A 20,405-nucleotide genomic window follows, 5' to 3' on the forward strand; every position below is an offset into this window, starting at 1 on the left:
TGAACCAAAACCAAAAATTTTTAGCATATCAAAAAATTTCAAAAAATTGTTTTGGGTTGAGCAAGACATTTTCTTTAACCCAAAACAAAAGGTTTCATTTTAATTTTGAGGGGGTTTGTAAATTATTTAATAAAATTAAAGGAAATTTCTAAACAAAGTCATTTCAAACTGAAAAAATCAAAATGTCCTGTTCCAAAAATATTTAAACATTTAGATTTTTTTTTTAATTTTTCTTTTTTGAGATTTTTTTTTACTTAAATGATTTGGTGAAATTGATACAAATTCTGTTTGCCAAATCTGCATTTTTTCACTAAAAAAGTTTTGAAAAAGTGTGCTCAGCTCTATTTTTCCTGGCTCTTTGTGGGTGAGGTGTTTAAGTTGAGATTTGGTTCTCCCTGCTCCCCTTTTCTGCTTCCTTCATATCTTGCAATAAGTCTAACGCGTATGAACAGCTGTATGGACCACTGGAAAAACTCATTTAAAACAACAAATGCCGTATAGCATTTGAAATACATTTTTGAAGATTAATTTTTCCAAGGTTCAGATTTACTGTTCATTATTGGTGGCACAGATAGCGAGTCTTATACTTAAGGTACCCTGACGCTTTCCGTCATAAGAGCTGTTATTAGGAGCTTATAACTTTGCCAGCCTTTAACCACTTGGGCTGACATTTTCCATGTCAGTTGTCTGCCTCAGGCTGAATTTAGTTAGACTATTTTTGCTGAAACCATGTGCTTCTGAGAACCAACTAGGGGAAAATGTGTTGTTTTGTCCATGTTAGAAAAAATTCATACAATCATTTTGCTGAAATGCTCTTGCACTTCCATGCTTTGGAGAAGGGGTTTGAAATTTGGCCTTTGTATCAAGGATATTTCCATGAGAAACCCTGGCCAAGTTATAAGCCTTAGAAAAAAAAATCTCATCTCACAAATTCTCAGTCCAGACTTGTTAAAAGGTTGGCAGCTAAATTCTCTGAAGAATCTGTCTGTACTGGACCTGCTCCATCCCCTCACAGCTTCTATGTGCCAACAGAACTTTGCATATACCGACTGAGCATACTCCATCTTGGGTACTGGGGCTGAGAAGGACTTCCTTTGCAATTGCTTCTTCCAGCTTGAGCTCTTCTGTGGTCCTGAGGGCAGGAAGGCGGTCTCTCTTCTGGTACCCAGAGAACAAAGAGGAGGAACCAATCTAATGAATCCAGAAGGGAAAAGAACCATATGATGGGGTAGATTGGGACAAGGAACCCAGGGTCCAGGCTAGGATTGGGAGTTAGGGGAAGAGAGAGGGGTCTGGGAGAGGAGCAAAGGGGTCAGTCTTTTGCGGGGAGAGAGAAAGGGGCAGAAGGGTCTGTGACCACTAGAGGACACACCTTTCCAGAAGCTGGCATTGAACCCAAGGTTCACTATATAGTTATAGTGGATCACAAACTAAATATGAGTCAACAATGTAATACTGTTGCCAAAAAAATCAAACATAATTCTGGTTTCAGAGTAGCAGCCGTGTTAGTCTGTATTCGCAAAAAGAAAAGGAGTACTTGTGGCACCTTAGAGACTAACAAATTTATTTGATCATAAGCTTTCGTGAACTACAGCTCACTTCATTGGGTGCATTCAGTGGAAAAAAGCCTAAGGAGTGGAGTGAAGACTGGAACTGGCTAGGTAAGGGGAATGGGACGTGGACTGGGACAAGGACAGATTAGAGGGGTTGGGGCAGAAGGGATCCCGCTTGGAAAGGATAGAAAGAAACTGTGCTCACAGCAAGCTCCCCTCCAGAGTCTGGCATGGTATCCAAGATTCCTGAGACTCACCATTCCTCCGCTGCCAGCAAAGATTTGTGAAACCTCCTGGCAAAGTATCCCATCTCCTACTGGGCTGATGATGACACCTACTACTGCTATCAGTTTCTCCCTCAGCTCAAGTCGCAGAGGTCTGTGTTATAGATCTAAAGGTTCCAACAGTGCGTGTGATGCTGGCAAACCAGGTGCAAGCTCATGCCAAAGTCCCCGTGTCTCAGTAGAACACTGACAAATACATAGCAGGAATCAGTCTGGCTCACTTATGTGTAGGGCTCTGTGTTTGTCACGGAGGTTGTGGAAGTCATAGATTCTGTGACTTCCTGTATCCTCCATGACTTCTGCAGCAGCCAGTGTGGCTGTCCCCATGGCCATCCAAGCAGCTGACCCTGGAACCAGTCACTCAGGTGGCCCCACAGCCAGTCTCACCAGTTGCTGCTGGAGCGGCCCCCACCCCAACTGCTACTCTGGAGGCCCAGGGAAGCTGGCCCCAGGGACCGCCGGAGCAGCAGCCGATGCAGCTGGCCCTGGGGAACGCCTGAGCAGCAGCCCCAAGGGCAGCGGTTGACCCTGGGGTGCCCCCTTGGTGGTTGCTGGAGCAGCCACAGGCCCCCCTGGGGCTCCTTCCCTGGCAGCTGGTGCCACAGCCAATTTGGGGTTTGTGCCCTGCTTCCTAACAGCCTGCCCTGAGATTTTCACTCACACTCGAGTCACTGTAAATAGCCCTACATAGCCGATGACCCATGTGGGCGTCAACATGACCACATGATGAAATTTGTTTTTTCAATATTTTTTAAAGGTAGGAAGTTACACATAAAAAACTTCACTCAACAGAGGCACAAAGGTTAAGTGATTTGTCCAAGTGCACAACATGTGATAGACTAGAGGTGTGATCCCATAATGGCAGAAAGCTAAAAAGTGACAATTTTTAAGTGCTTATATACAAATGCTAGAAGTCTAAATAATAAGATGGGTGAACTAATGTGCCTTGTATTAAATAAGGATATTGATATACTAGGCATCACAGAAACTTGGTGGAATGAGGATAATCAATGAGATACGGTAATACCAGGGTACAAAATATATCAGAAGTACAGGATAGGTTGTACTGGTGGTACTATATGTGAAAGGAAGCATAGAGTGAAAGGAAATAAAAATCTTAAATGAACCAAACTGTACCACAGAATCTCTATGGATAGTAATTCCATGCTCTAATAATAAGAATATAGCAATAGGGATATACTACTGCCCACCTGACCAGGATGGTGATAATGACTGAAATTCTCTGGGAGATTAGAGAGGCTACAAAAATAAAAAAACCTCACTAATAGTGGGGGATTTCAACTATCCCCATATTGACTTGTCAACTCAGGACACAACGCAAAGACAAAAAGTTTCTTGACACCTTAAATGACTGCTCCAAGAAGCAGTCAGTCCTGAAACCCTCAAGAGGAAAGGCAATTCTTGATTTAGTTCTAAATGGAGCACAGAATCTGGTCCAAGAAGTGAATATAGCTAAACCACTTGGTATAGTGACCATAACATAATAAAATTTAACATCCCGGGGGCGGGGGGGGGGGGACGACACACCACAGCAACCCATCACGGTAGCATTTAATTTCAGACAGAGGAATTACACAAAAATGAGGAAGTTAGTTAAACAGAAATTAAAAGGTACAGTGCCAAAAGTGAAATCCCTGCAAACTACATGAAAACTTTTTAAAGACACTGTAATAGAGGCTCAAATTAAATGTATACCCCAAATTAAAAAATGTAGTAAGAGGACCAAAAAAGTGCCACTGTGGATAAACAAAGTCAAAGAAGCAGTTGAGGCAAAAAGGCATCCTTTAAAAAGTGGAAGTTAAATTCTATTGAAGAAAATAGAAAGGAGCATAAACTCTGGCAAGTGAAGTGTAAAAAAAAAAAAAAAAAAGGAAGGCCAAAAAAGAATTTGAAGAATAGCTAGCCAAAGATTCAAAAAGTAATATTAAAAAAACAAAAAAAAAACCCTGTAAGTATATAAGAAACAGAAAGCCTTTCTAAACAACCAGCAGAGCCACTGAATGATCGAGATGCTAAAGGAGAACTTATCCCCCTTAAGGCCATTGTGAAAAAACTAAATGAATTCTTTGCATCAGTCTTCATGGAGGGAGATTCCCCAACCTGTGCCATTCTTTTTCGATGACAAATCTGAGAAACTGTCCCAGATTGAGGTTCAGAGGAGATTTTGGAAAAAATTTATAAATTAAACAGTAATAAAAGTCACCAGGACCAGATGGTATTCACCCAAGAGTTCTGAAGGAACTTAAATGTGAAACTGCAGAACTACTAACTGTGGTTATGTAACCTATCATTTAAATCTGCTTCTGCACCAGATGACTAGAGGATCGCTAATCTGACATGAATATTTTTAAAAGGCTCCAGAGGCGATCCCAGCAATTACAGGCGGGTAAGCCTAACTTCAGTACTGGGCAAACTGGTTGGAAACTATAGTAAAGAACAGAATTATCAGACACATAGATGAACATGATTTGCTGGGGAAGAGTCAACATGGTTTTTGTAAAAGGGGAATCATGCCTCACCAATCTACTAGAATTCTTTGAGGGGGTCCAGCAAGCATGTGGACAAGGGGGATCCAGTGAATATAGTGTACTTAGATTTTCAGAAAGTCTTTGACAAGTTCCCTCACCAAAGGCTCTTCATGGATCAGTAATTGGTTAAAAGACAGGAAACAAAAGGTAGGAATAAATGGTCAGTTTTCAGAATGGAGAGAGGTAAATAGTGGTGTCCCCCAGGAGTCTGTACTGGGACCAGTACTGTTCAATATATTCATAAAGGGTCTGGAAAAAGAGGTAAACTGTGAGGTGGCAAAATCTGCAGATACAAAATCCCTAAGTATGACAGGGTCACCAAATTCATGGTCTCCAGCCATGCCCAGAAAAATTCCCCCATTTTAATTTAGTTTATTGCTATACTAAAATAAGCATTTTAAGCTGTATTTATAAGGCCCTGAACCTGCAGAGACTATTTTTCCTGCTTTTGGTGTGAACACGGAGGTGACTTCCTCCTGTCACCATTACCCCCCACTAAAATCTTTGGGGAGATGATGAAAAAGGCAGTTAACTTTGCTTCCGTCAAAGCACAGCATTGCAAGTTGATTTCATCATCTATCAATTTGGTGGCAGGTTGGGTTTGTTGTTTTGAAAGGAAGGAAAGAGGGGGAACAAACTGAGGACCAAAGAAGTGAGTTGCCCAGACACCACAGTGGAGAGTGTAGATTAGAGCATCGGGCTGACTGGTCAAAAGAAGGTGGGGGGAGAGATTGGAGTCAGGAGAAGTCTTTTTATATTTTTATAAATAAAATATACATTGCAAACTTTTCCGGCCAGCTCAAGCATACAACAGGCTGCCACCGAGTCAGAAACGGTCGGTAACGTCCAATGGGCAGAGCACAGCCCCCGGCGCGGGGTAGCTGCTCCGCGCAGGGCTGAGAGGGGAGTTCTTGGGCTTTGGCTGGCAACAGCTGTGCTGGCTACTGGCCAGTGAGGCGCGGGGCTGAAGTGGGAGGAAGGAGGAGAGCGGATGGACGGAGAAGAGGGGCGGGGAGACAAGAGGTGAAGGTATGGGAAGGGGGAAGAAATGAATGAGGGAGAGAGAAGGGCAGAGGGAGCGGGCACAGGGCAGGGGCCTGGCTCAGAGCCGCTGCTCCGTCTGGCTGTGGGGCGCGCTCCAAGACGCTCGACCTTCAGACCCGTCCCGTGGCCCGTTACTACCACAAGGGAGTACTGGGGACACAACCAGCCCGCGGAGAGGGGTAGGAAGCCAGTCTGTCGGTGACGCTTCCCCTCAACAGGGGGTAGCCATATTGCAATACGGAAGAGAGGCGCCATTTTGCATCACGGGAGATTTGCTCAAGAGCCGGCTCTTCCTCCCCAACAGGGCGCCGCCATTTTAGATTACGGAATTCCTTGCCCCCCCCATGGTGGAGTTTCTCCACTGGGCGCCGCCATTTTGGGTTACGAACGAAACGGCAGCCCAAAGGGGTCCTCACCCTCCCTTCGTTTAGGTGTCTTCATAAAATGCCCGCTGAGAATCCCCTCTTTTTTCGCCCCGCTCTCAAGATGGCGTCGATGCGGGAGAGCGACACTGGCCTGTGGCTGCACAACAAGCTGGGCTCCACGGACGAGCTGTGGGCGCCGCCGAGCATCGCCTCGCTGCTCACGGCCTCGGTGATCGACAACATCCGCCTCTGCTTCCACGGCCTCTCCTCGGCCGTCAAGCTCAAACTGCTGCTGGGGATGCTGCACCTGCCCCGCCGGGCGGTGGATGAGGTGAGAGCGGGGCAGGGGCTGCACGGGAGCCGGGAAGGTCGGGGCTACGGCCCGTCGGGGCAGGCGGCAAACGTCCCCGTGTGGCGGCGGCGCCGGTACCCGCCCCCTCCCCGTTAAATGGCGTCTGAGGAGCCGAGCGCGGAGTCTCGCCCCCGCCTGCCGGACACACCCCCGAGTGGGGGAGGGGGTATCAGTACTGCGGCCCCCCCCATCCCCCGGGGCGTTACACTCAGTACCTGCCTGGTCTGGCCCCCATACAGTTATAACCCATAATGCCCCTACATCCACTCCCAGCGGGTCCTTGCCATGTGTTCCTGCCAAGCCCTCCCCCAGTTCCCCCAACCCGACCAGCCTCCCCAGTTTACACTGAAATAGCTGTTCTGGATTGAGTAGCCAGCCCATTGAGACCCATGTCTCTCAGTGGAGAGAGCGCTGGCCATGAATCCACGGGGCCTGGGAGCCTCTGGCCTGATGGGTGACCTTGGCCAAGTCCTGTCCCACCTTTGTGCCTCAGTTTGCCCATCTGTAAAATGGGGATATTGGTACTGTCCTTCTTTGTATTGTTTTGATGAAAGTGCTCTGTAAGATCTAGGCATTTAGTATTATTTGTTTAGCCAGTACTTTGAGGTTTCAATCTGTGATGTAAGTGAAGTGCCCGGAGACCCTCCTAATGGAAAGTGTAAAATGCAATCATTACTGTTACTTGTGTGTGGCACCCATGTGGGTGCCATACAATCAGTCTTAAAAAGTCCCATCATTGTCCTCTTGTCTAAAACATGGTTGGGGGGAGGGGTTGTTTTTCATCTGTAGGCTGATGAGTTATGAACCTGAGACTTTCATGAGGTACAACTGCTAGTGTAGTGGCTTCCTTCTGGGGGATTGTGTCTCTGGGCCAGCACCTGTGCTGGGAAGTAGGCCAGAGGAGCAAACTATGTAGGGCAGTGGTTTTCAACCTGTGATCCGCACACTGTCTGAAATTTCCACAGGGGTCTGCTCCTCCATTTGATGCTTTTTAGGAATCTGTAAATGCAGGGAAAAAAGGTTGAAAACCACCGATATAGGGAATAGCCTACCCCCCCCCCCCCGAACCTTTTGCTCCCTGCATCCTTCTCCCCCCCCCCCCCCCCCCCCCCATTTGCACATCACTGGTCTATAATGCAGCACTGCAGTATGCTGCTGTAGCACTTGTAGTGTAAATATAGCCTAAGAGCCTTACCCTAGGGAGGACAGCAGCAAGTGCTGAAACTCGGAGGGGGAAAGAGCAGGGGTCTCTAGGGGGGATAGGAGAGGGATGTTGACGTTCATATGTCTAGGGGCTAGGAAATCAGAGTTGGCATGGCTAACTGGAGGTAGGAGGATGCTAACAGTCTGAGTGGGCTGTTTTGAAGTGGCATTGAGTTGGAAGTCAGGAAGCTGCTGATTTGTGAGGGAATACTTTTACAATGGGAGGGCATTCTGGAGCATACATTTCCACAACTTGAGTCTTGAGGAATTTGCACTCTACTTCATGGCCCACATTGTTCTGTTTCCTGACAACACCAATGCAGATAGCATGCAGGTTCAGCTTGAGTCTCACCTTTTCCGAGTAGATGTGCCGTTTGCAAGAGACTCATGTTTATGGATGCCATTGTCAGATAGGATATGTTTGTTGTTGAGGTGTGATAGTAGTGTTCTAAACACGATGTGGGGGAAATTGTAAATAACCTGGATTAGTGCACACTGCACCCTCGAGAATTTACAACCAAATGTCCTAAAAGAGGTATATGCAAAGCATCAAGTGTTTTAACCAATTGGTTTCAGAGTAGTGTGACTCAGAGTGGCTCTTGTAGGTGTTTCTGTGCAGTCATTCACTGAGTTATGTGTCACTGCATTCTGTTTTTAAAAAGGCGCTTTCTTAGCATATCTATTTCCTGTGTATCTTTGAGACATACTGTAACTGCTTGCTAAGTGCCTGTCCCACCTCTGAGTCTTTCTTACATTACAAATTCAATTATACTAATACAACAAAATAAAGCGGCCTCCCCAAAACCAGAAAATAGGAATCGCTCACCCCAGTCCCACATGATCCCTCCATATCAAGACCCCAGCTCTCATTACACCCAGAGTTAGCAAAAGCCCCAGAAAGCTTAGGTAAAAAAATGGGACTTGTTGTGTTCCCTGAAAGTTACCACATTAGAGGTATTTTGATCAAGAGGAGTGAATTGAAAAGTTTGGGGGTCTTCATGGAGAACACTTGATTGGCTCTTGTCTCAAACTGATGGAGCTGCAGCTCAAGTGACACTGTAAAATAATCCATTGAAATGCTGCAAAGCCATCCATCCGAACAGTACTTCTGAGGTACTTTTTATTAAAATACTGCTTTAAAATTAATCCAAATTTAATTAGGATTGGCAGGTCACTTCACTCATTTTGACTTTTGTTAGCCTTGCTGACTCATTCAAACTATTGAAGAGTGAGCTAGTTTCTATTCTACCTCATGTATTGTCAAAACGGCCAGCTAAGCTCTGAATATAGAAACTTGTACTGGTGTTATTGACAGAGGCAGAAGTGCTGGCTTTTTCAGATTCTAGATGGAGTTTGTGGAGCTAGCAGCTACAAATTTTATCGTTTGACTTGTAAACTGAGCAAGCCTAGTCTTGAGAGAGACTTGCACAATGTAATTTTTTGGTCCCTTTGCAGAGTACTTGTGATCTGTTAAAACTGCTAGGGTACGTGACCTTTTTCCTCCATTTTCACCCACTTAAAACTTAAACATAAAAAAAATCATTATTATATAGGTAAATTCAGTTGAAGATGAAAAATTGTATAGTCGAATCCCAAAACTTTTTGCGTTAGTTTTGTATTGTTAATAAAGTACCCCAATGGAACAAAGCTATTAATCAAAGGGAATTCAGTGATGAGTTCATTGAGAAGGAACAATTGTTACATCAAAAGTGCATTGTTTTATAATAAACTTGCTCAAATTAAATGATGATGCTTAGGAAGTCACGTTAAACAGTGTTACAATCACACTTGTTATAGGATGACTTTAAAACAAGTAACAGCTGCTATTTAGCATTAACCTTACAGTTTCTTAGTCTTTTGGGCCAGAACAGTATTCATTTTTATATATGATACTGAGCACAGTGTTACTGATATATATGATACTGAGCACAATGTCATCCCTTAACAACAACTAATAATAATAAATTACTTTAATATAAGAGAGCTGTGGCTAGCTAAGAGTGAAAAGTCTTAATGTATATTCAGACTGATTTTTGAATTAGTTTGTATTATGAGTTGAATTGACCTGTGAAAATGACAGTGTGATTGGACTTCATTAGCGTACTGCATGTTTTTCTTTATTCCTTATGTACATGTCTGCACTGATCAGGTGTTAGGACTCAGAGCATTGAGCTGGTGTCTGAAAATGTTATGAGATTAGGAACAATGTTGCATTTGTTGGTTCTAAATGGTGTGTACAGTGTGTGTAACTGGTGTATCATGTGTACTAAAGGTATTAAACATCAAATTATATTGTGCTGTATGGATAGTAGGTTGAATATAGGCTTTTTAAAGAGACAGTATCTTTCATCCTTCTAAAATAAGCACTGTGTGAAGTATACTGGTTAACAGTGGAACAGGATAATTTGGAAACCACTTCTGGACTACAATGAATGTTGGGATGAATAGAATACATGGTGTTGTTTGGTTTAAAAAGGATTTTTGATGGTCACTTGTCCATTCTTAATCCCTAAACCTCTCTGGGAAGTGTCAAGTCTATCTAAGAATATATCCAGTGAAGGTGATTCACAAACCTTCTTTGACAGCTTGATCCATTGCTTGAGTGTTCAGCTCTTCTCTCCCCTCTTCCCCCCCGCCCCCAATAGTTTGCAACTTCCTTGGTACCTTTCATTCAGGAACTCCAAGTGTTTTACAAGTATTAATGAATTAATCCTTCCAGCACTCCTGTGGGGTAGGTAATTAACCTACATTTTCCTTACCACACCATAAACCCATTACTACTTGTTTGTCCTCACTGACTAATGAGAATAATTGGTGCCTGTCTTCTTAACATCTCTGTGTATTTGTAGACAATTGTTAAATTCATCCTTCGTACTGCTTTTCTCTAAGCTGAACATGGCAGCTTTCCTAACCATTCCCTAATGGATTTATTTCCCTAACCTTTTGTTCTTTTTCTTCTAAACCCTTTGCAGCTAATCGGAGTTTTGAAATGATACCGAAAGCTCAATGCAGTTCTGAGTTCAGAGGAATAATTACCCTTATTTATTTTGCACAATATACTCCTGTTAACATGACCCATAGTGGCATGTGCATTTTTCTGCCAGGATTGCATTTACTCCTTTATGGCTAGGTTGTGTCGTTATGATCTAGCCCTGCATTTTGGGCAATGTGTTGTGCTTCCCCTGGAGTACCCTGGGAGAGAGTTGCCTAAACCTGGAGTCTTGTTTGCATTCCCTGATGCACTAGCATAACTACACTGAAGGGTACGGAGTCAAGGCTCTGCCCCCATCCACCCGCATGCGTGGGAAGTTGTCTGCTCCCTGCACACTAGAAGTGGTGGTATAAAGCACCGGAGTAAGGGGGCGTATATTATGCCACCTTAGTTCTTTGAGCTGCATGTCAGACAATCACTATCTGTCTTAATTTGTCATCCTTTACATTTCCCTGGCCCTCACTTGTATTTCCTATCTTACAGTTTATTGAATCTGATTTTATATTGAAGTTGGCCATTTTTCCATTTTATTAAATATATACTGTATTTTAATCCCTTGTCACTAGAGTATTTTTGATCCTTTTGACCTTTACCATCTGCAGATATTAATATACTCTCCACTCCATTCTTCAGATTAATGAAAATGCTGATTAATAATAGACCTTTGTGGACTCCTATTCAACATCACCTTCTTAATGGACACTGAACCATTAAAAACAGTTAAGGTTTTTTAGCCAGTAGTAAAACCACTTTATAATTCTATTTAATCCACACTGCATTAGTGGTAGAAGTGGAAAGCAAATTAATAGGAACTACTTGGATGAAGTCCTGGAGCTCTTGTCTGGTTTTCTTGTCTGCTGCCAATAACTTGTCCCTTCCCTCCCATTCCCAAATGCTATGATTATTTATAATACTGATGGCTGTTCGTTATTAGTGAAAATGAGTTTGGTTTTTCTCATGTTAATCTTGTAGTGATATTTGTCCAAGTTAAAGCCTTGCCATATTTTTGGCTGTCTGTACAAAATGTAATTAGCTCCTCATTTCCATAGGTAGTAATTTCACTCCTTTTTTAAAGTATTTTTGCTAAACATTGATGTTTTAGGAAAGACCCATAAGGACAACTGACAAACTATGTTGGACCTGATCCTGAAGTCTATGATTAACAAGACTCTTGTTGGAATCAATGAGAGATTTGCCTAAGTAAGGATTTCAAGATTCGGTCCATAATGAAATTAACAATGTTGGAATGTAGTTCTGCTTTGAAAAGTAACTGTAAAAATGGCATCTGCGATTCTATTGCCTCTGACTTGCATATCATATATGCTCAGTTTGCAAATAAATACATATTTTTCTAACTGCCAGATCTGTAAACTTAACCTGGGATCAGAGAGCCCAGTGGTGGTCTTCCTGATGCAAAACTAGGGAAAAGAGGAGTTTGAGGAGGAATATAAAAGAGGGCCTTGAGGATGCTTGGCCATATGTAGAAAGCAGCCTGAAGAAAAAGCACTAACAGAGTGGTGGGAAGAGGAGACATAAGATGTTTGACACTGAGGAAATGTATGGAAAAAATTACCACCAAGTCAGCTGAACCAGTGTTAAAACTGGTGGGAATCATAATATAGACAGCTTAGTCAGGGTCTATCATTCTTACCATATTACTCAAACGTACTGAAAGCGTTATTGACTGTTCTGTGTTCACACTTACAATCCCTGAAAATCCCTATTCAAGTTCTATAATTTCTATTGTGGACTGGAGAGGTCAAAGCAGCCCTTTGTCCTGAGAAGTATCATACTCTTCTCTCCCATTGCTTACTTCATTCCTTTTTTAAAATATAGCGGAAGCAGCTTCTGATGGAGGGGAAGCCCAATTTGGCCGTTTTGCCATTTTCCCCTCAGTTCTAGGCTGACACTGGGTTTTTTGCAGTGCTTAATTTGTGCCAGAGCTGAGTCCGGCACCTCTAGGCTTGGCATTTCATAGCCCTGGCACCTCTGGGCTTGCTGCATCAGTTACGAAAGTAAAAAAAAATTGTTTGAGCCCCAGCACCTCTTTCATTACAAATTAAGCACTGTTTCTTGTGAAGATTTGGGAGAGGGAGGCTTTGAGGGGAGCAGGGATTAGAAATTTGTGGAGACTTCTGTGCACAGCATAAATAAGACCGTAAATTAGCTTTCTGTAATTTAGGGTGTATGTGTTGGAGCAGGGGGATCACTATATAATCAGCAAAATCAAAAGGACCATTGACTTTATTTCTGAGGTCTAAAGATGCTTGGAAATGGAAGAGAGAACTGGGATATAATCTAATAATTTACTATTTTGGTGTAATACTTTTTTTTTTTTAACAAGCAAAATATGTTCAAATAACAAAAGTCCTGTTGTAAATTAATAAGAGAAAGGAAATATAGAGTTAAGGATGAAGATCTCTCCTTGACTTGTCTCGTTGTGTTTGGATTCCTGAAAACAGTGTAAATTGTGCCATATGCACTGCAATATGTGATCACAATGGGATATGGAAAGGGCCACGTCTCAATATTAACTCTTAGTTTCCTTGCACTTGATCTTAAAACCCTTAGTGTTAGGACTGTGTATTGCCAATATGTCTTAATAGTGGTCACACAGTTTATGTTGACTCTGTCTTTTTTCTTGTGCTCTGGTAAGCACATGCTGCCTAAAGCCACATCTTAGCTCTGCAAAAGACTGGAGAGATTTAAAAAAGTCAATTTTTAACGTTCAAATAAGACATTTAAAAAAGTTTTTAAATCTGAATTTTCAACTCTCTCAGGGACTGAGCTACCTGTGAATAAAGTATAATGATTAAAACCAAATGTCAATATGTAATTTCAGTGAGATGATTGTATTTTCTTTATTTTTATTTATTTATGCTACAAACTAATAGATATTTTGACTAGTAGCTGAAATAAACTTTCCCCCACTACAGTCTTGTGACTTTTTCCCCAGTTGAACCTCCTGAAATAAGTTTTTAAAAATCATCTTTTCTTCATGGCATTCTGTAACAAAAAAGATGACCCTGGACATATGGCTTATAGGTCTTTTTAACTGTGTTAAAACACAATAATTTATATGAGTTCCCCACAGGAAGTAAATATTGTGCATGTTTGTGCTGGTTTCTGAAAATATTTCCAAATACAAAGTAAACTTCTTAGAATTGTTTCCAATTTGTTGATTTTCTTTTCTCTTTTTTGTTAGATGAAAGGTGCACTGACTGAAATTATCCAGCTCGCTACCTTGGATTCAGACCCCTGGGTCTTAATGGTAGCTGATATTTTAAAATCCTTTCCAGATACTGGCTCCCTTAACCTTGATCTTGAAGAACAGAATCCCAATGTTCAAGATATTTTAGGAGAACTTAGGGAAAAGGGTAAGCAATCATTTTTTGTCTAAAATTACACTGCATATTTGACATTTTTGCATTCAAACCACTATGGGTGAAAGTCTATGAGGCAAGGATTACACCCTATGTGTTTAAGAGTCTAACGGGAAGCAATAAATGTGGATCTAATTCAGCAGCTCTTTGCCACAGGAAGTGTTCCACATGAGGCAGTAGAACTATGTAAGGAGTGCCTGAAATGAAATAAAACTGATGTATAATTTAATAAATATTACTTTTTGATTAAACTTGTATAAACTTTTAAAAGATCATAAATTAAACATCGTTTTATTCCTGTCTTGCATATTTTTTTTTTTTTTTACTAATTTTCAAGGGACTTCGGGTTGTCTATTTGTTATTTAAAACTGTCACATTAGAAGAGAGGCTCTGTGCACTTGTTCATAGTTTCGAAAGCATGATATTATGCTTTCTTTCTAAGACGCCGATCCCAAAGCAGTGAGCTTTGTGTGGGCAGACCCCTGTATGGAGCCTCATTAAAGATGAGGGTGTACATCTGTACTTCAAAGAGCCAACTATCGTGCTATACAGATGGACTGCAACTATACTAGCAGTTCTTAGGAAGTGTCCCATCGGTGCAGCTTCACGGATGATGGCAGCAGTGAGAGCATTAGTGTAGTCTAGACTGAGGCAGTTAAAATGCCTGAGCCATGTATATGCTAGTACTCCCATAGTTACTGCTACCAGTGATGCAGTACCAGTGTTCGTGAAATAACAGGAACTATCCCAAAAGTTGGAAGTGTAGAAGAGCCACCGAATGTAATGGACAGAAATGGTTGTAGAAGCCAGGATGCAGCAAAGTAATAGAAAAACTCCTTGGAAAGAGAACTGCATCATCCTTGAAAATAGGAATGATCATTTGCTGGTAGAAATCTTTACCTCTCGGTATTTTGTGGTCTGCCAGATTGGGTTTTCTGTTTTGTGTTTGTTTGGTTGTTTGTGTTTTTTTAAATGTAGCTTCTGAGAATTAATCTTCAGCTGTTTTCTCCCGAGTACTGAAATATGTACAATACTTTAAAAATAACTTTACACTTGACTAGACAAATCTAACATGGCCGTCTTAAAAATAACATATTTCCTGTTTTATTAAATCCTTGTGAAGGGTTACTTCCTACAATATAGCTAGAGTTGGCAGGTTTCTGGAATAGTGATTATGAGCAAAACAGAAGTTTCCCTCGGGGTCTGAATAAATACTTTGAAGTTAAGAATCACCTGCACAAACTATATAAAAATTGTCTTGTAATTATCTGTGCAAGAGGTCCTTTTACCCACATGCATTATGTTAACTCTTTACACAGTAAGTGAATGTGAAACATCAGCTATGTTGCCGTTGGAGTGCCAGTACTTAAACAAAAATGCCTTGACAACACTAGCTGGGCCACTTACTCCCCCAGTGAAACACTTCCAGCTGAAAAGAAAACCCAAAAGTGCCACTCTTCGAGCAGAACTCTTGCAGAAATGTAAGTAGTAAACCAGCTAGTTGATCAGATACAGTTACAAATAGGATTGTAAAAGGAAGGCATAGAATTCAGTCTTGTTCTTCAGTACAGGAACATGTATCGTATCTTCCCTTCTTACAAGAATATGTGCTGACTGGTTTTCCACAATACACAACAGTGCAGAAGATCAGGACTAAGCCTATTGAAGCCATTCTGGTTGTCACCATATTAATATGCTAGTCTTGTTTTCGTAATCTTAAATGCTGTTCAGATTTGAAGGCACTGAAAAAGCTTTTTTTTTTTTCTTTTTTTTTTTTTCCTCTGTTTAAAGCAAGGTTAGATTCTTTGGTGGTTATATTTAGCAATCAGTTTGAGACTCATCAGGGAGAGCTTTTGTTAAGATGCTTGGGGCTCTTACCACAAAAATGAAACTGGAACCAAGCTGAGCTTTATTTTGTCATATGTTTTTGCAACAGGGAGCAGAGGCAGCCAGTGCATGCTTTCCCTTGCTCAGTGTGCCTACTGTGAGTGAAAGCCAAGATTTTCATTAACAGAAGGCAGGAAGTTTAGCCACAGCCATTCTTTAACTGAGTGAATTTAAAATATTGTACTGTACATTGCACTTTGCTGTAGCAACTTCCTTTTACCTTTCTTTGAGTTGATTAGTCAGTTTGATTGGATTAAAATATCAACTTGAGTAGCTAAGCATTTTGAATGAAATTTTTACCTTTTTTAACTTTCTACTTTCCCCTCAAGTAGATTGTTTGTTTATTTTTATGTTAGTTTGCATACTTCTGTAACTTAAAAGGATTGTGTAACAGATAATGCACCATTTGGGAAAAAAAATAATTAGATTATGTGATTTGTCTAACATTGATGACCTGTGTCAATTAAAGATAGTTTCCCATCTTGTACTAGATTAGGTCCTAAAAGAATTTTATGTAGGATGTGCAGTAGTTTTAATTTCAAATACAAATTTTGAAATAACTAAAGCATTTCTCTTTTTAGCAACAGAAACCGCACAACAGCTCAAGAAGACTGCAGGAGTGCCTTTCCATGCCAAAGGGAGGGGGCTGGTCAAAAAAATAGATACAACAAGTATGACTCATTTTATATTACTACTCAGTAGAGAATAATTTATATGTCTATACAGCTCATATGTAGGTAAAATATAATGTTTGCAAAGAATAAAATTGCAAGGTTTATATTTTTAAAACCTGGATTGCAGAGAGGAGGGTAATGAAGCTCTATGGAAACATGAAAATATAAAAATAATGATGCACTTTAGTGAAGTACTCTTAAACTGACTTTCACATATGGAAAGGAGAACATGTGATAACCATAATATGGGGTAATTATTCCAGGTGAAATAGTTTGAAATTCCTGCTTGGAATTTTTTCTCTTACATGTATAGATGAGGTTATATATAAAAATAGTATATTTTATTGTAATCCTTAAAATAAGGTACAAAACTGTCAAACATAATTACCAAGAACATAAACAGTTCTGCGCATTAGAAGGGAAAAGGCAGATAAAGCCTGTCAAACACTGACTCAGACAGATGCAAAGATTGCCGAGCTCTTACTAAGGATATTGTAGTAATTGAGAATAGTTGTTTTCTAAATGTAGATAACTATAAATGTACCATTTTCTTGATGTGTCAGTACCTTCAATATTTTAGGGTAGCAGTAGCACCACTACAGTTAAAATTGCACTCAAGATTTCCATTTTAATGGGATGAAAAGAGTCTATACAAGTCAGTGCTCTGAGATGATCAGTTCCAAGTATTTGTTGTAATTTCTGAACTGCTTGAATTTTCTGTATCAGTTTGTAGTGGGGAAAAAAAGTTAAGGCCAGTTATGCCAGTTTTTGAAACTGCTATGCAACTAAACAATGTTAGTGCCTGAAGTTTTTCCTTCAGGGCCTTCTTTAAACATCCTACAGCAATCTGAAGTGTGAAACTTGGTCTGATTCTTTGCTATGAGTAGATTGGAAGAATATTTAAAAGTTGCATTTTTAAAAAATCAATAGATATTTAAGCTTTAAAATGTTACTGCTTGAATGTTGACATTGATACAGTGGAACTGATCAAGGTTGGCACTGGTATAAGATAAGGAATATTGGTAGCACTGGAGCTATGTGGACACAATTTGCTGAAGATACAAGTTATAATGGTAGTGTTGGAGTTATCTCAGTACAATGACAAGGGGTTTAGGATGATCTAATTTATCAGACATACTGCTTACTACCACGCTACAGGAGTTCTGACCCTAATGAAATGTGGCTCTTTGTCCCCTGTTAAAGGACAGACCACAGATACAAGATAGTGGTTTGTCTACTCTAGACTTGGAGCTAATAAAGCTGTCTCTTTAGCCCAAGCACTAGAGGCTCATACTTTCAGATCTAGAAGTCTCAGGTTCAATCCCCATGGATACATGTGAGGATTGAAACTCCTGTCAACCTCAGAAGCTTGAAGCTTGGGACAAGCTTCCCTGGCCAGGGTGTAATCCATGCTTGCAGCGTTTCTCTTTGTATCCCACTCGTCAGGCTGTTTAGTGCGAAATAAGCCCTGGACCTCTGGATTTTAAAGCTATTGTTTGAGCTAGAGGATTAGGCCATTTGGTCAAAGGCAGGGGCAGACTCTAAAAGCTTCGTATGTGGGGTAGCCACTGTAGGAAACAAAGAGCCTTACAGGGTTAGCATTGGCTACACGTTTTTTTATAGAGGTGGTAGTTCAGGGCATTTTAAAATAGGTGATATCTTACAAGTGGTAAAGGACAAAATGGTGTCAGTGTATTCTGAATCCTTGGGCCATCAGACATGGCATAGGGTTCAAACAATGTATTAAACAGTTTAATACTTTGGTCATACATTAACAAATGCCATCACTGTCAGTCACTATTGGTCTTGCCTTGTGTGCGGGAGCTAGTCTTACCTGCAAGAGCCCCCATGCATGTGCCCTCCTCTGTCTGACTTTCTGATTCTGGCCTCTTTTTCACCCAGCCCCCGACTTCCTCTGGCAGATGGAGAAGCTTCAGTAAGCTCAGATGTGCCTGTGGTTACAGGGAAGGATGCCAGCAGGAATGTGTTGTAGGTCACTTAAGATTTTCACAAAGATACATAAAAGCGGCAAAGAGTCCTGTGGCACCTTATAGACTAACAGACGTATTGAAGCATAAGCTTTCGTGGGTGAATACCCACTTTGTCAGATGCATGTAGTGGAGCTTATGCTCCAATACGTCTGTTAGTCTATAAGGTGCCACAGGACTCTGCCACTCTTACAGATCCAGACTAACACAGCTACCCCTCTGATACAAAGATACATGTTACATTTAATCCACATGTGACACTTCTTGGGGGTACCTATGGTTGTGAGGCACACCCGTACCACCTGCCCTCATCTGTGCTTACTATGGGTCAGTTCCCCAGCTTCACCAGCCTCTGGAAATGCAATCACTTACTTTACAGGTTAACAATACGCACACTCTAACTCTCCACACGTGTTCCCGTGGAGTGCCCAGCCTCTGATCACTGGACGCTCACAGAATTCCCGGAGCCTCTGCTCCCAAAAGAACAGTACATTTCAGCTTACCAGTTATACCTTAGTTCGCGGCTCTGCTTAACACCCAGCAGTTAGATATGTTTACGGTAAAAAGAAGATATTTATTTAACAAAGAACAGATCCAGGTGATAGCAAGTAGAAATATTGGAAGCAAAGGGTTACATATAACAAAGTTCATAACATGCATTCTAGAATGTAGACTTACTTCATTGGCCAAGGGGTGTCTAAGTTTAGTTCATCCCAAAGTCTTCCCAGCATTTTTCAACCAAGCCTGGCTATGATCCTTTTTTCATAAAGCACACATGCAGTCAGCTTACTTCCTACATGAAGGATACAGAGTGAGTTCCTTTTTTCTTTCTACAGTTATAGTCCAAAAATCCATTGTCTTCACTTGTAAACTGGATTCCCTTCTGCTGGGTTATTTCTTCCTGTAAATTCCTTCTCTTGAAGATTTTACAATCCCTTCATTACTATTCAGCTCAGACTGTAAATGGGTATCCATTGTGAACCACACAATATTCAATTTACATATAGCCAGACAAACATCTCTTGCCTAAAAGAAACTTCTTTATCACCTTCTGGTGACCAGCTCCAATTCACATACCTTGGGAACATAATTTTCAGTATATATACATGACTCCTTACATATTATCCATGTATACATTTCACAGTGATTATGATCACTAGGGTTACATCGCACCCTTGGCAAACTAATTAATATGAAGACATCAGACCCAGTGGAACCCTGTATCACTTATGCACCCCTCTGCCAGTTGGCACCAAGAGGTCCCGGGTCACACCGCACAACTGCTGAGGCAGTAAGTTTAGTAAACATTTTGGGCATTTGTCACATGTTAAGTGCTGGTGTCACACAATGTGGCCATCCACAGATTCCCAGAATACTGGGCATTCCAGCACTTCTAGGAATTGCATGACCCCATTCCTGCCTGTGTGACCCTGCATTCACAGTGCATGCAAGATCACACTGGCAGGGATGGAGTGGCACGCTCTTCAAAATGGCATTGTTTTGTCTAGTACTGGCTGGGGGACAAACTAGCCAAAAAGAGGACTGCCTCATATAAAACCAGACGAGTGGCGTCCTACACATACTGGTAGATCTCAAGGTAGAGAGGTGTGCTTCACATTGAGGACCCATCCAGAGTAGGTGCACAGTGGCCAGACCTGCTGTTGGAGTTCAGACATGCACCCAGCTGCTGCAGCTACTGTTGCCTGTATGCAACTTCCAGAAGTGCAAGTTAGGCTGTGGCATTTTTTAGGAAGCAAGTAGTGGTGTAGACTCCTTCGCAGAGGGTTACTCTGGCTGACAGAGTATCATCACTGCTAAATATACAGCTGGTTGCTTTTGACATAGTTACTTTCAATAACTTTTCAACAGTGATAGAATGTTAGAGACAAACACCTATTCTCTTCTATGTAGCTTATGAGGCACACTGCACCTTCTCACACCTTCAGGAACATCTATGCAGCCAGAAGCAGTTTCAGCCAGTGCAGTTTCTCCGTCTCCATTTCCTCTTCTATCTACAATAGATGTTTTCTGGAACTACAGTTATCTGTGCTCTTACCTGCCTTTTTTCAGCCAGGCAGTTGGAAGGCAGTGAGGCTGCATCATCAGTGTCTGGTGACAGGGAGATGTAGAG

General features: G+C 41.5%; 1 protein-coding gene across 1 annotated transcript in view; it reads left to right on the forward strand.

The window, feature by feature from the left end:
- The first annotated feature begins 257 nt into the window (after positions 1–257).
- The window catches only part of NELFA (negative elongation factor complex member A), a 41,001-nt gene continuing 20,853 nt past the window's right edge, over positions 258–20,405 (forward strand). The window contains exons 1-4 of the mRNA XM_007055973.4: positions 258–6,126; positions 13,548–13,719; positions 15,045–15,206; positions 16,194–16,283. Of these exons, the coding sequence (XP_007056035.2) occupies positions 5,875–6,126; positions 13,548–13,719; positions 15,045–15,206; positions 16,194–16,283 (676 nt within the window). The 5' untranslated portion in view covers positions 258–5,874. The remainder of the gene's footprint in view (positions 6,127–13,547; positions 13,720–15,044; positions 15,207–16,193; positions 16,284–20,405) is intronic.

This window comes from Chelonia mydas, chromosome 4, assembly GCF_015237465.2.
Source record: "Chelonia mydas isolate rCheMyd1 chromosome 4, rCheMyd1.pri.v2, whole genome shotgun sequence".
Lineage (NCBI taxonomy): Eukaryota > Metazoa > Chordata > Testudines > Cheloniidae > Chelonia > Chelonia mydas.